Source organism: Musca domestica, unplaced genomic scaffold (genome assembly GCF_030504385.1).
Source record: "Musca domestica strain aabys unplaced genomic scaffold, Musca_domestica.polishedcontigs.V.1.1 245, whole genome shotgun sequence".
NCBI lineage: Eukaryota > Metazoa > Arthropoda > Insecta > Diptera > Muscidae > Musca > Musca domestica.
The window spans coordinates 311,107-325,302 of record NW_026712273.1 but is presented as its reverse complement, the minus strand read 5'-3'; the positions used below and the strand labels follow the sequence as shown (position 1 = coordinate 325,302).

At 35.2% G+C, this 14,196-nt stretch overlaps 1 protein-coding gene across 1 annotated transcript in view; it reads right to left on the bottom strand.

Annotated features, from left to right (window-relative positions):
- Positions 1-8,526: 8,526 nt before the first annotated feature.
- The window catches only part of LOC131802801 (uncharacterized), a 169,562-nt gene continuing 163,892 nt past the window's right edge, over positions 8,527-14,196 (bottom strand). The window contains 3 exon segments of the mRNA XM_059123429.1: positions 8,527-9,576; positions 9,641-10,105; positions 13,209-13,960. Coding sequence (XP_058979412.1) covers positions 8,869-9,576; positions 9,641-10,105; positions 13,209-13,960 — 1,925 coding nt within the window. The 3' untranslated portion in view covers positions 8,527-8,868.

The following is a 14,196-nucleotide window of genomic DNA, read 5'->3' as shown; positions in this document are numbered from 1 at the left end:
ACATATGGTGGTGGTTTTGGAAGTGTGTAATATAATCGATGAAAAGTAGCAAATGGTACTAAAATTTGGTTTTGATTGAACATAGATAGGGATAAAGACACAATTCTGAAATTTGACATTTACGACGACTTGAACATGCTGTCGAATATACCCAAGGATTTAGGGGTAGTTAGTGGCCGGAAATATGTACCGCTCTACCTGCACATTCAGCTGTCTTCTTATCTCCGCAGTCCATGTGGTAAATATTGTGGTCGTTAATATTCCTCGCATGGAAGAAGGCGGTAATCTCCGCGAGATAGTTGTTCACCCTAATATATGGGATCAACGACAGGACCCGACGCTTGATCGTGCAGCCATCCGCATAAGTTACGATCTCGATGCCGTCTGGAGGTCGCGAAATTCCGGAAAGGTAGAGTTAACACAGTTCTGGAGATATCATCCACCTTGGCGAACTCTCTGTTTCATTCTACGAGTCTAGACTTCTTGATTCGGAATTCTACGCACGCATATAGTTGACTGGTACTGTGTTGTGGACGAATACCATGTTCATGGGTAGCAACTGGGCAACTCCTCCGTTGCTGGGGAGGAGTAAAGCCTCGAGAGACTTAGCTACTGGCGACAAAATCGAAATTGACCTGCATGATTCTGACATTGCTGACATTCTTGCTGGCTTCAGTAGCCCAATTTCCCGAATTCGGGAACTATGTGGATGGCTAACGACAGGTGCATCCAGCTACTTCTACATTACCATTGATATTCCCTCTTGGCCCAACGCTTTGGATGACTTAGCGTAAACTCACTCATGGTAAACTGTGGTGGTACCTTCTCGGTCTGAAGAGATCTCATACGGCGCACAGTAGGGTGAGATGCCCAAAAACGAAGATTAATTCAGGGAAGCATTCTATCGCTCTGAAATTTTGCTCAGACATTCATATTACCTCTAATAAGTTTGGCATTAAAAATGGGACATAAAGGTCCACGTTTCGATGAGGCCCCCATATAACGTTACTTCCTGATTTTTGGTATTTTGAAGGTTTCGGCCACAATTTCACACCCAATCATGAGTATCTTAACATTTTGAGTTCAGAGAGGACAAAAGCACTCCCTGCTTAATTTTGTGTAGATAAATCCACTATTAGTATTGACCATATATAACGGAGCTTCCAAATTTTAGATATTGACCATATATAACGGCACTTCCAAATTTTAGGTATTTCCTAATATTAGGTATTTTGAGGGTTTCAGACGGAGTTTTTTTAAACTTATTATTTGGTATTTTGTTTCCCAATGAAATTGACCATAAAAACCAAAATTTGGGTAAAGCCAGAAAAATAATTTATCCTTTGTAAAACCTTCTTAAATCCGAAGACAAAAAGACTACATATTTTTATGAGAAAGGAATAATTATAAAAAAATATGTATACAAAATTGGCTGGCAATTCCGATCTGAAATAGAAAAATCATCCTCCCCTAAATCTCTCTCATTGTCTTAAACTGAATCATCAGTTGAAATTGAGGGTGAGGCAAGTAACCTCACCACTGACTTTTTAAAGAGACTGGAATATTTATATATAGTTTGGAATTCCAGTTAATAACAGTATAAAAACGCAAGAGAAACTTATTTAATAAAGAGCAAAAAAAAAAAAAACAAATAAAACAGAGAACTAGATGAAAGTACATTCCCCGCAGAATCAGTTGACTATTTTCACCATTTTTTAAATTAATCAAAAACGGCAAAAACGGCACGAGTTTGTTGTTGTTGATTATGAAAGATGACTCCATACTAAAATAAAAAATTAAAATTTTAAGACCTACTCGATATTATTTTTTTAAAACTCCATATACTTTTCAGATATGGCAAAATTATGGTATATTTTAAATTAATTTTTAAAATATTTTGACATCATTATTTTTAAAACTTTTTTATTCAGAAACACTGATAACAACCTGTATTCGATGTTTCAATTTTAAAATGATCACTTTTGATGAAAAAAAAAAAAAAACTAAATTATTGCACATCAAAAAACCAAGGATAATTTTTTTCCTTCTTCTTGGGAAAAATGAAATATTTTTTAACTTTCCCACTTTGTAATTAGAAAACTAAACAAGGTATGACTTTAAAATTTTTGGTACAGATATAGAATTTAGTGTTCTATAATAGTTTAAAAACATTTATTCCAAAAGACGAATTAATCTCCGTGTTTTGTGATTTCACCCCTCTGTGCGACGTAGTACTCTTTGCGCACCTCTTCGGATTAGTGTCTGCTATTCTCTTTCTTTCCAGCGTTCGAGAGTGACTTAAACGTTACCCACAGTTTACTAATATCGGTTCCAATATTGCAACACTTGAGATGGTCTAGCCACTTTTTCTGCTTTTTCTTTTGTACCAACCTGATGACTTCCACTGTCAGTTCAGTGACTCTGGGATCAGTAGGATTTGTACGCCGGAGCACATCACGCTCATTCGCTAGTCCCGCTGCCTCTGCTGGGAAATTTGTTCTTATCACGGGTATTTGACAGCAGACATATATCAAGCAGCTGTAGCTTTGGTGATGTCCCGGAAAATCCTCTCCGCTACCCGAACAAACAGAAGGGTTGGGCAGTTATCTGAAGCGAAGGATGACGAACTCTCGGAATTCCGGCCAGTGAGCTTTCCCATTGTTAAGGAAAATGTGGCGTTCAGAGATTACGAAATCAGGCGATCTGCTGATAAGACGACTATCGGAAGATTGTTTCAGCCAAGGGAAATGACGGGTTGCCAAGTCCGTCATTTATAACAAAATGGCTAAATTTGCCGAACTGTGACAATCCCCTCTTATTCGGGTGGGTAGCATTCTCGTTTGTCGTGCAAAATGTGGAGCAGTCGATCTGCTTTGCTAACGCTGATCCCCTCTGGTCGTTGCCTAGGACGAAATGCCACAACTCATGGTGGACATTGAAATTCCCTAGTACCAGGCGGTTATTGCCTTCCAAAAGCGCGCTTATGTTAGGCAAATAACGTAATTCATCGCTATTAACCGGTGGTTACCTGCACCGCAGTGATCAAGATATTCCTCCGATTCATAAACAACGCTATCTCATCAATGTTACCTCCGTTGCAATTGAATGATGCATCATCCGAAATTTGAACCGCAACATGTGGCGTTATGTGCTGCGGTAAAGGTTGCTGTACAGGAGACTGCGGGGGAGTGACGACGACTTGGAAGTTGACGACGAAGACACGGACTCGTTGGGACTAAATTGTTGCAGCACGATACAACCTAGTCCCTATCGCTACAATCTCGCAACCGGTTAGACCGGAGCAGTTCTTAAAATGCACACATCCTCTGCATCCATTACATCGCAGCGGAACTGATCCATGATTGATTATGTTTTGACAAACCGTACAGGGTCCAGGAGTTTCATCAATCTCGGCACGGACCAAAAGAATCCGGGATCTGCTTCTACAAAACAGAAAATCAACCAACACGAACATGTAAACGCTGAGATGGTAGCCGCTGGCCGAAACTTTGATGTTATTTCGGATCAATCCGGTGTTGTGGAACCCGCTACTGTGTGAGTGTTAGATAACGGTTGGTATATGGGGATGACAATTAGAGGTGGGTTTGGAAATGCGTACTATAGTTGATCGAAAATTGAGCTTAACTTTTTATTGGGTGAAGGGATAAAGCTGATTATTCTGGACATCCGTACTAAATGTTACTAAATTTAGTATGAGGTGAAGGGGTAGGGCTGGAATCCTCAAATTTGATATTTAAGTCACTGTTGTTGCATCTAGGGTCTACTCATGGAGACGTTGAAATAGCCTATGTGAGCCCATTGTGCAATGGTTTTACTAATATCCTCCTCGGCAAACTTCAAAATGAAAGATTTTAAAGAATCTTTGATGTAAAAGGTAAACATTTTTTAAAGTCTTTTCGAAAAACGAAAAACTAAAAAAAATAATAAAACCTTGAAAATGTGAAAATTTGGTACAATGTATGAGGTTTGATTACAATTGTAAACAAAATTAAAAAAGTTAGCAAGCACGTCAAAGGAAATGGGTTATAAAAACAAATCTGGTTTCAAATATGTCAGTGTTTGCAAAATTGGAGGCTGCGCCTGTGTGTTGCAACGGTCCTTATTCTCTTGCAAAGAAAAATGTAAAAACTCGGTATACAGGTTGAGAAGAAAAAAAATGCAAGCAACTTCAGACTTCTGTCATTTCTAAGCCACTCGTCCGATATCTGTTAATATTATTCCAGTGACAGTTCATTATATTGTTTACAAACGTACAAAAGCATTTTGATGAGAATTTTCTAGAAAAAATGTATTCGTGATGGAATTCAAGCGTGATAGTGTGATTTCTTTATATTTGGCTGGAAAACCACAAGTGGCTATCGTTAGAACACTCCAGCATTTAAATGCCAGCTCGTACCATCTCTCGTTACCGTAATACTGGTAGCGTAGCCCGACGTCAAGGAAGTGGACAGAAGAAAACAGCAACATCAGCAGAAAATCTCCGGATACAAATCCGTTGGACTATTGTGTCTGGAGTATTTTGGAAGGCTAGGTTGACACTAAAAAATACCAAAGTGTCGATCACCCCAAGCAAGCACTTCGCAGGGAATGGGCCAAAATACAGCAGAGCAACATTGGGGCAGCGTGTGACGGTTTCATTGGCCGTTTGAAGGCCATGATTCGTGCCAAAGGTGACCAATTCGAACAAATCTAAACTTATTTTAAAATTTGATGCCATTTCCGACATGTTTTGCTTTCATTCAATAAAAAAAATGTAAAAATTATGGCGTTTGACTCTGTTGCAGTTTTTATAGCTCAGCCTGTATATTCTACTTACAATTGCCGGCATACGTTACTGTTGCTGCTGATAGTTAATATTTACTTAATTATATTTGGCGGAATAGCCATAATTTTATTTGTAGGGTATAATGTGAGTTACTATTTATACTCTGTTTTGTGAGTAATAAAATAGTTCTCTCTTATTTTTAGCTCGTTTCTGCTACACTTTTTCACTGCTCTACTAGACTATTGTTTAGTTGGTGATGGTGAATCGAGGTGTAGGGTTCGAGCTTCTCGTGAATTATTAAGATAAATTATTAGGTTTAATATGTTATTTGTTAAGTTTGAATTAATCATTGAATTTGTATTATGTTAGGGTATTGTAGATAGATAATATAAGTTATGGGCCCTATGGGCTTATTTATATTTCTTTGTAAGGTAAATAAATGAAATGAAATGAATAGCTGATGAGATCCGCAGTCTTAATGCCAAGTTTCATGGCTTCATCTCAAACAATCAAACTGAACAGAACTCAATTAAATCAGCATTAAACGATATATACAGGCATGCCACAGGAACGAATTCGGCACGAAAGTGATTTTAATTTCGTATTTAGGTTTTTCAGAAAATGTAAATCGCAACATTTCTTCGATTTGAAACCACTTTTGTTTTTGCAAGTGAAATTTTATTTTTATGGAAACTTGTGACTTTAAAACACTCTCAAAATACTTTTAAGTAATAAAAATATTGTGTTAGTGACAAATACACATTTATCTTTTTATTTTTATTTAAAATTTTAATGGTCTCTCAATTGACGTAGCCAACAAAGTGTTGCCACATCATTTTTTTCTTGAAAACCACTTTTTTCTTCAAACAAACAATAGCTCATCTGTGAAAACTAAACAATGTGTTATACGAATAATAAACTGGAGCAAAGAGAAAAAACCATGGCAGAAGAATACAGTAGATGCATCAACGCTTGGGAGCATTGATATGTCAAAAAAATTTAAATGTCCTTTAAAATATAAGTAGATTTTAATATGTTTTCTTATACGACGTCTTTCGGAGGTTATTATAATTCGTGTTTTTCAACAATTTTTGCAAATTTAAATAATTTTTCATTCAACATTTTCAATTCCAAAATTGGTTTGACAGTTCGTTGTCCCAGCAGCTGTGTCGATGCGTCTACCTATATTCTTCTACCATGGAAAAAACCATGACCATAGACAAATGAAGATATAGACAACGAAATGCTCTCACCGTTTATCTTCGAAAAAAAATCGTATCAGCAGATGTCGTCTATATCTTTTCAGGGTTTGAGTGGGAATATTGAAGTCAGTCAATTCTAAAATGTTAAAAATAACAAAAACTGTAGGATATTTGTCAGTTGAAAATTGTTCCATAATAAAATAAAAGTGAAAAATACTTGATGACATCGAAAAATTCCGGAATAATCAATTGAAATGCCTAAAAAATGATAAAATGTGTTTTCGAAGTCGATTGGGTTGAACGCGTAAATCAGCATGTTGACTATGCAAAACATGATGAGAGCCACCTGGATAAAAATACAAAACCAACTTTTCGGTCTATGTCTTCATTTGTCTATGCCATGACACAATTACAGAAGGTAAAACAAAGCTAACCCCTGAATACAATTTTTTTCTTTTGGTTCATTCATGTTTTGATATCTCTTAATATTTCAAAAGCTTTCAATTCAAATAATTTTGCCCCCATGGTTACCAACTTAAGACACAGCTTTAATTTTTCATTGACTGCATGAGCTCAAACCTTAGGGGAAGGACTCAGTTCTGTCAATAACATTAAATCTAATCTGCTTTCCCTTTACAGTGGTGTACCGCAAGGTTCCGTCTTAGTTCTGCTGTCATTTATTCTTTATGTAAATGATTTATGTGCTTGCATTGACTTGAAATTTTGTACAACATTTCAGTGTGCTGATGATCTATTTTTATTATTTACTAGCCGAGGAGATCATTTATCTTTATTAGAAAAAACTATCAGCACGTAGCTCCATCAAATTTCGAATTGGGCATCAGGAAATTATCTAACAGTAACTCATCAAAGTCTAAAGCTCTGTTGTTTGGCATGTCCAGAAAAGCAGAATCTGTTTAATTTTTTTTGGGAAATAATATTATTGGCTTTGTCGAACGCCATAAAGTTCTTGGTGTTACTCCTAGTAGTGAACTGTCGTTTAATAGCCATATTGACATTTTATCCGGAAAAAATTTGGTTTTTATTAAGAAGAATATACGCATCAAATTTGTATATGCATTCATGTTAACAATTAGGTAGCTCACGCCTTAACATGTAAATGCAGTTGTACCCTTTGCCTATAAGATTCCTCGAAGAAGTCATATTTCTTATTATGTTAAGTATTTTCTTAACATAATAAGAAATATGTGCTAAATTTTAAAGTTCTTCGTCAAATAATGTGGGCTATATCGTGATTTCAATAGGCAGACAGACGGACATCGTTAAATCTGCTTAGAATTTTATGCTAATTTTGAATGTATATACTTTATAGAGTCTACGAATATTGAGGTGAAGTTTATAAAAATATAAATAGAGTCTACGAATATTGAGGTGAAGTTTATAAAAATATAAATAAAAGAGGTGTGGAGTAAGTTAGATTCGAAAATCAATATTTTAGACTTTCGGCTCGTACAGGGGAAGATTGGATTAAAGGCTGGGCCGACTACAAATTCAAATTGCGAAAAGAGAGGAGAAGGTATAGGCGTTTTAAGATCTGGAGAGACTTGAGTCAAAACATTTTAGAAAGCATTCTTACGAACCCTGAAGTAAGTTATATAAAATTGATAGCTCTAATGTTTAAAAATGTTTGTAATTCCAGAGCACCCTGCTTTTACATCTATTAAAAAAGTGATAGTCGAAAGTTTTATATAAATCTAAAATTTGATGACGATACAGAATTTGGCGATACAGATAACATTTGCAACATCACTCATTGTTAACTGTGATGGTAGTTCCGAGCCGGAGGTGCGATGCAGCACTCTTTCTTCCCCCTATCGCAAAAATTGATGATTAAAGTGGCCGACACACCTCATAAGGTCACTGAACGTATAGCGGTCATGCCTCTGTTGGGCAATTTTAGTGTCATTGCGGGTATTTTACCGGCAGGTATATAGAGAGCGACTTCCCCTCTGATGAATCCTTTCTACTACCCGGGCATATGAAGGGTTAGGTCGTTCCCTGAAGCGAAGTTTCGTGAACTTTCTGAATTCTGTCCAGTGGGCATTCCTATGATTAAGGAAAATAAAGGCAATTGTGGGAAGATGGTTTGAACCAAGAGAAATTACAGGTTGCAAATCAAGACATTTATTACAATAGGCGACACTACGGCTAAGTCTGGCAAACTGAGGCATCCGTGTCTAGTGTGCAGAATGTGGAGTAATCAATGTGCTCTAACAACGTTGATCTCCTTTGGTCGTTCCCTAGGACGTAATGCTATAGCTCATAGTAGACATTAAAAAGTCAATAGTACCAGGGGTTATAATTTTCTAAAAGAAAGCAATCGAAGCGTTTTATATTTATAAACTGTCGGAATATATCTACCTGAAGAATTTCACACTTAATTACTACTATACAGAATTGTATAACAGCAACCCCCAATCCCCGACATCCACTTCAGGTGCGATTTCACGTTCTAACAATAATAACGTTGTAGGCTGTTATTTTAATTGTAATAATTTTAATTTCAGGTGCAATTGATTTGCAAAGATGGACAATCCGGAATTAGAACAGCAACATCTGGAGTAAGATAGATAAATTTTTAGGCAGAATATCCCTATATGTCTTATAAATTGGAGAAAAAGAGTCTGATAATCATTAAATTTTATCCTATCGACATTTATTACCTGTTGACAATGGAAATATTTCAAAGGTTAATTTAAAATTAGAGTATATTTTAAATTCGTTTGTAAAATAAATTATGTATTTGTTAAGTAATTCATGTTTAACATTATATATTATCATTAAGGCTTATCAATGCATAAAAAGTAACATTCTAAGGAAAACATAAAATTATAAAACACATTTCATATAATTAAGTTATTATAATCTGGAATAGAAATTTGACTTTATAAGGTGTTCGTAAATGGGAATTTGTAATGATAGGTGGTATTCAGATTCATACAAAGATATCTCATTTATATTTTTGGTAGCAGATAATGTATCAATCGAAGATGTTTGACAGTTTCGATACTTCTTGACAACAGCGGTAAGATCTCGTTTAGATACAGTTCTGTGTAACGCTAGACGTATGGCTGATTCGTCAACTTTCATATTTGCGATTAAACCATGCAAACGAACACGAAGCGTGCGCTGCGGCCAACTTAATACTTCCGGAGGACACTCGCGAATGTATTTGGTAGGAAGGGTTTCACTATTTAGATAGTCAACATATAAGACGTCGACAGTTTTGGATATTTTGTTGTTACTGCGAATAACGGCTCTATACCACTTTTTGTCTTTTGAATAACATGCCAGACATGGCGTGGATCGCTTGAAGCTCGTGAGTGGTCTAGCTGTTTTGGCTGCTTTACCAATAGCAATCTGCATATTAATATCTTGTTTCTTGTAATCAGTTGTAATGGGAATTATGTGAAGTACAGTAGGTGATATTATCTTTATAACTCGACATTTGAACTGTTGCTGTGCACCTGGAAAGTGGGGTGTCTTGAATACATCAATTCCACTGAAGTGGGTAAAAATTGTCGAAGTCTCGTCCGGATAAAAATGTTCATATTCCGATTCTATGTCCTGCAAAAAAAGAAATCGCTACTTATTTTAAGACAATCCAATTAGGTCCATGACTTGTATATACCTCCTCTTCTTGGAATGAGATTCGATGCTCCAATTGTTGGCATATGTCATATTCCTCGTTTCTCTTTGTATCATCTGTTGCGGAATGCCAATAATTCATGGCAAAATTGTGGCTCATTTCAACAACATCTTCATCGTCGTCATCGGCAATGCTAAATGATACCATTTTATGATCATTCCCGCTGACATTGCTTAAATCATCTACGTCAAGTAATAATCCTCCGTTCATCATTTGTGTATAATCACTGTGATCGAACATGCGCTTCTTCGTTGGAGGGATTGCAAAACTGTTCTTGTGTTCATTTCCGGTTTGAGTAATTTTCGAAAGGAGATTGTCATGGCGTTTGTCTAGACGCTCGATTACATTGCTAATGTTATCCTCTTTGTATTGCGGCAATACCATCCAATTGCTAGCTTCATTTTCTATACAGAATTCGTTTTCATTCAAATTATTTGCGTCGAAATCCTGAAGAAGTAAAATACCAAAAGTTAAAAATATATACTTAAAAGAAATATAGTCATAAAGCACTAGCTGACCCGGTCCGTGTTGCCGGCTGTGCTTTAAGTCTTTAATGCATATTTTATAACCATAATAAATAACAGATCTGACTTATGTAAGTGGCACAATTTTTATTATAAGTAATGACTCCATAGTAATTTCTAAAAATTTCTAAAATAAATAAAAATAATGGGAAAAAATTATAATAGATGTTCAACTACCGTCGGTTCTAGATATTTTGAATAGTCTGATCTTATTTTTCAGCTATAGGCTTTAATTTGAGTGTTAAAAACCTATATGTTATAAAACATTTTTAATAGATCCATATAAAAACTCAGCTAAATTTTTGGTATTTCATTCCATTCAAATGAGTTGTAATTTGGAATGCGTGGTATTAAGTTTTGTCCAACTTTTAATTGAGGGCAGAAAGTCAACAGAATACACAATTTTCTTTTCTAACCACACATTGGTTGGCGTACACTAATGTGTGGACCATACTTAAATAAATGTCTACGTGGACAATTATTTATAAGTTGGTTCTCTACCCCAGAATATCTTAAATACTATTATTTAGTAAACCAATTGATGAATGTGGTCAAGACTGAGATGGGCCCTACTTCGAAAATTGAAAATTTTATGCGAATAGGTTTTCTACCCCCCTTAGAAAGAAAAATGCCAAATAAGGGCCAAAAAAAGAATAAAGTGACCAAGACCCCCAAAATAGCTTAAACCATATGATGGTTATATTACCAACATTTACCGAAATTAGTATTAAAAATATGCTTAAAACGCAAAATATATTTGAAATCGGATTGTACCCTCATCCGGGGGTTATGACCCATATCATGACTGTAAGAGCGATTTAAGGTATCTTAAAAGTTTTGGAAGAAATCCATTTCATACTAAATGTCCAATTCGCTCCACTATTTTGCACAAAAGCAAATTGAAAAAAACAAAAAATCTTCAATTTGTTCGCTGATTTTTTACAGCAAATGTATAAAGGTCCTTACGAATATACAATTATTTTGAAATTCGATCCTATTATCATTTTTTTCCCGATTTCAGAATGTTTGCGATGAGATAGCCTTTTTTCGTGATTATTTAGCTTTTTAGATTTTAAAAAAAGTAATTTAAATATTCTTTTTTGTGTTCATAGATTATTATCTTTTATAAAATCTATAAATAACAGTTTTGTCGCTTTATTCTCCCCAAAAAGACTACAAATCAAATTAGAATTAAAAAAAAAAACACTACAAATATACATTCGAACATAGTAAATCAAAATGAAAAAAAAAATCATGCAATATAAAACATTACTATTGACCTTTTCAAAAGTCAAAATGAAAAAAATTCATGTTTCACATTTTCCCCGATTTTTTGTACTTTTTCTGCCAAGAGACAATTCCGAATTTGTTTGGATCGCTAAAATCAGATAAGCGGTTCTTTAGTTATAAGCGTAGTAACTAACACAACTTTCTTTTGGACGCATAGATATATTTAGGCCAAAAAGTAGGCGTGGTTAGTTCATCAGCCGTCAAATAAATTGGATGGGATGGCAGGGTTGGATGGGAAGTCAACAGTATCTCGTGTAATAATTTTCAAACCGATATCTTCATTATTTTGGCAAATATAAGGATTTTAGATAAATCGAAATAGCGGGCGTAAAAGTAGGCGCGGTCAATATTTTTTTCTTTAGAAACCTATCTCGGGGTATGACGAACGTTTGTACAAGAAGTTATGCAAATCGGTCCAGCCGTTCTCAACTGATTCCATTACCAACGAAAAACAATTGATATTTATATATATAAATAGAAAATAAATAGAACATATAGATTAGAGTTTTGGGGTTTCATACAATTCAGATTTTAAAGAACGGCTTGTATGCTAGATATTTACATATCGTTATTTTTACATTGAAAGCCTCTTAAATTCTTTTTTTTGTCTTTCTTATTGTCATTTTCCATATATTGATTACCAGTCCTATAATAGAACCATTGTAAACAACTGAATTAATCCCATCTAAAATTAAAATTAATTGCCAATATAAAGGTAGTGTATTGTTACGTTAAAAATTGCGAAAATTTATCCATGAAAAAAGTGCTTAGTAGAAGATGTATTTTTTGGAAATATCTTCAGAAGGAGATTGTACCGAAAAAACGTTAATTGCTTACCTATTTCGAAGAGAAAAATTTTCAATTTTTTCCAATTAGAAAAGTTTTGACATTCAGTTTTTTTGTTTTGAAATTTTATTAGGAAACTACTTACAAAACTTTTCAGATTTATAGCTATTATAAAAATTCTTGTGTACGCCGTATATTTTATATATGTATTTTCAAACACACATTGCATATGAAACAATAAAGTTGAACATTTTCAACTTTGACATGGCGTCTTATGTTTGTTTGAGGTGTTCATACTTGAAAATAGAAATATAATATTGAATGAAATATTGTAAATAGTTTATTTTTTGCCAAAGCAAATAAATATTTTTCAAAGGGGTTTGAAATTTGGTTGATTTTACAGTTACAGTCAATGCTTGTCTGGGTAGCACGGCCGGCCGTTTAAAATGATTGATTATGGTGAGAAATAGGGTATTTTTGTATATAACGTAACCAAGTTAGTAAACCCCAACTTTTGTACGCTGCTTCGAATTTTAGATAGACTTGTTACAATGACAACTATGCAACATTTGTGCAAATTGTTAATGGTAACTGATAACACAATATTAGGCATGTATGTATGTTCCAAGTCAACCAAATTTCGGATGTACGGCACGTCTGCTTAAAGTCTGATGTTTTATAGGGCCTTCCTTCGGAAGACAGACCGAGATAATTCTAATCTCTCTTCCAAATTTCCTGTGAATATTCTTGCATGTTCGGACCAGATCATTTTGAAAGTCGGCTAAAAAGTCTTATCAAATCACATAGCCAGAAAACGTAAAATGGTAGTTTTCTCTATTTTATAAGAACTCAATATTGCCAACAAGTTGTTTTTCGTTTTTTTTTTCAATTTGATTACTAATTATCCCTCTAAATGCTCAAAATCATAGAATAAAATATAATGCACTTACCTCATAATCGGTACTGTTGGAATTTGAAAAGGGGTTCCGACGATTTCTCCTCGGCTCATTCGTATATTCGACGTTATTGAACGAAGACAAACCTGGCATCAGAGTTTCTGCCGCTGCCCAACCTTTTTCTATGAAGGTGGCGGCAACATCAACGGTGCCTAATCGCATATTACACTTCTTGATGGGCATTGTCAGTTCTGTGGGTGACAGGCGCACCGAAACAAACTTTCCGACAATGTAAAGATGCATTTGATCCAGAACATCGACTGAGAATTCACCACTTTCGTTGTTGGGTTGGATTCCAATAAGTTGGTATCTGCTTGCAAGCGATGGCATGTTTGGAAATGGAGCGTATGGCCGAATGTCTTTTGGGACCACATTTTCCACATCTCCATAGTCGACGAATCGGACTTCGATTTCTTCTTTGTCATTTGACTTTTCTTTTTTTACATATGCTCTGTAAATTTTGGAGTCCAAGTGATATTTTGCAATGCATGGTTGGCCTGCGGTGTAGACATAATCCGCGGGAGGCTCCTCAACATTGGCGAACAATTTGGACATTATATTGCTCATTTTGGTCAAGAATTCTTTATCATCGGCTTCATGTAGAAATATAATGCCATCATAGTCTACATATGTTGGATAACCGGCAAACAAGGTCTTATTAAGATCTTTGGACTTTGTCCACGCAACCGATGCCCTGTCCATTCCTGTAGATAGCTGAGCATCGACATTGTTAAGATAAACATCAAAGGGTGGCCATCAGAAATATTTGTATCGTCTATAATGTCATCCATAGCATCAGGGTTATTTGCGTGAGCGTGTTCATTGAATAAAGTGCCGCGACAGTGTTCCCTGCGATCAATAGCTGTCAATAAAATATAAGTTTTGTTCAGTACAAATAATATCAACATATGGAGCAAACGATTACGAATAATTAATACGTTTGTCAGCGTGCATACGTATTTTGTTAGAATCACATCGAAAT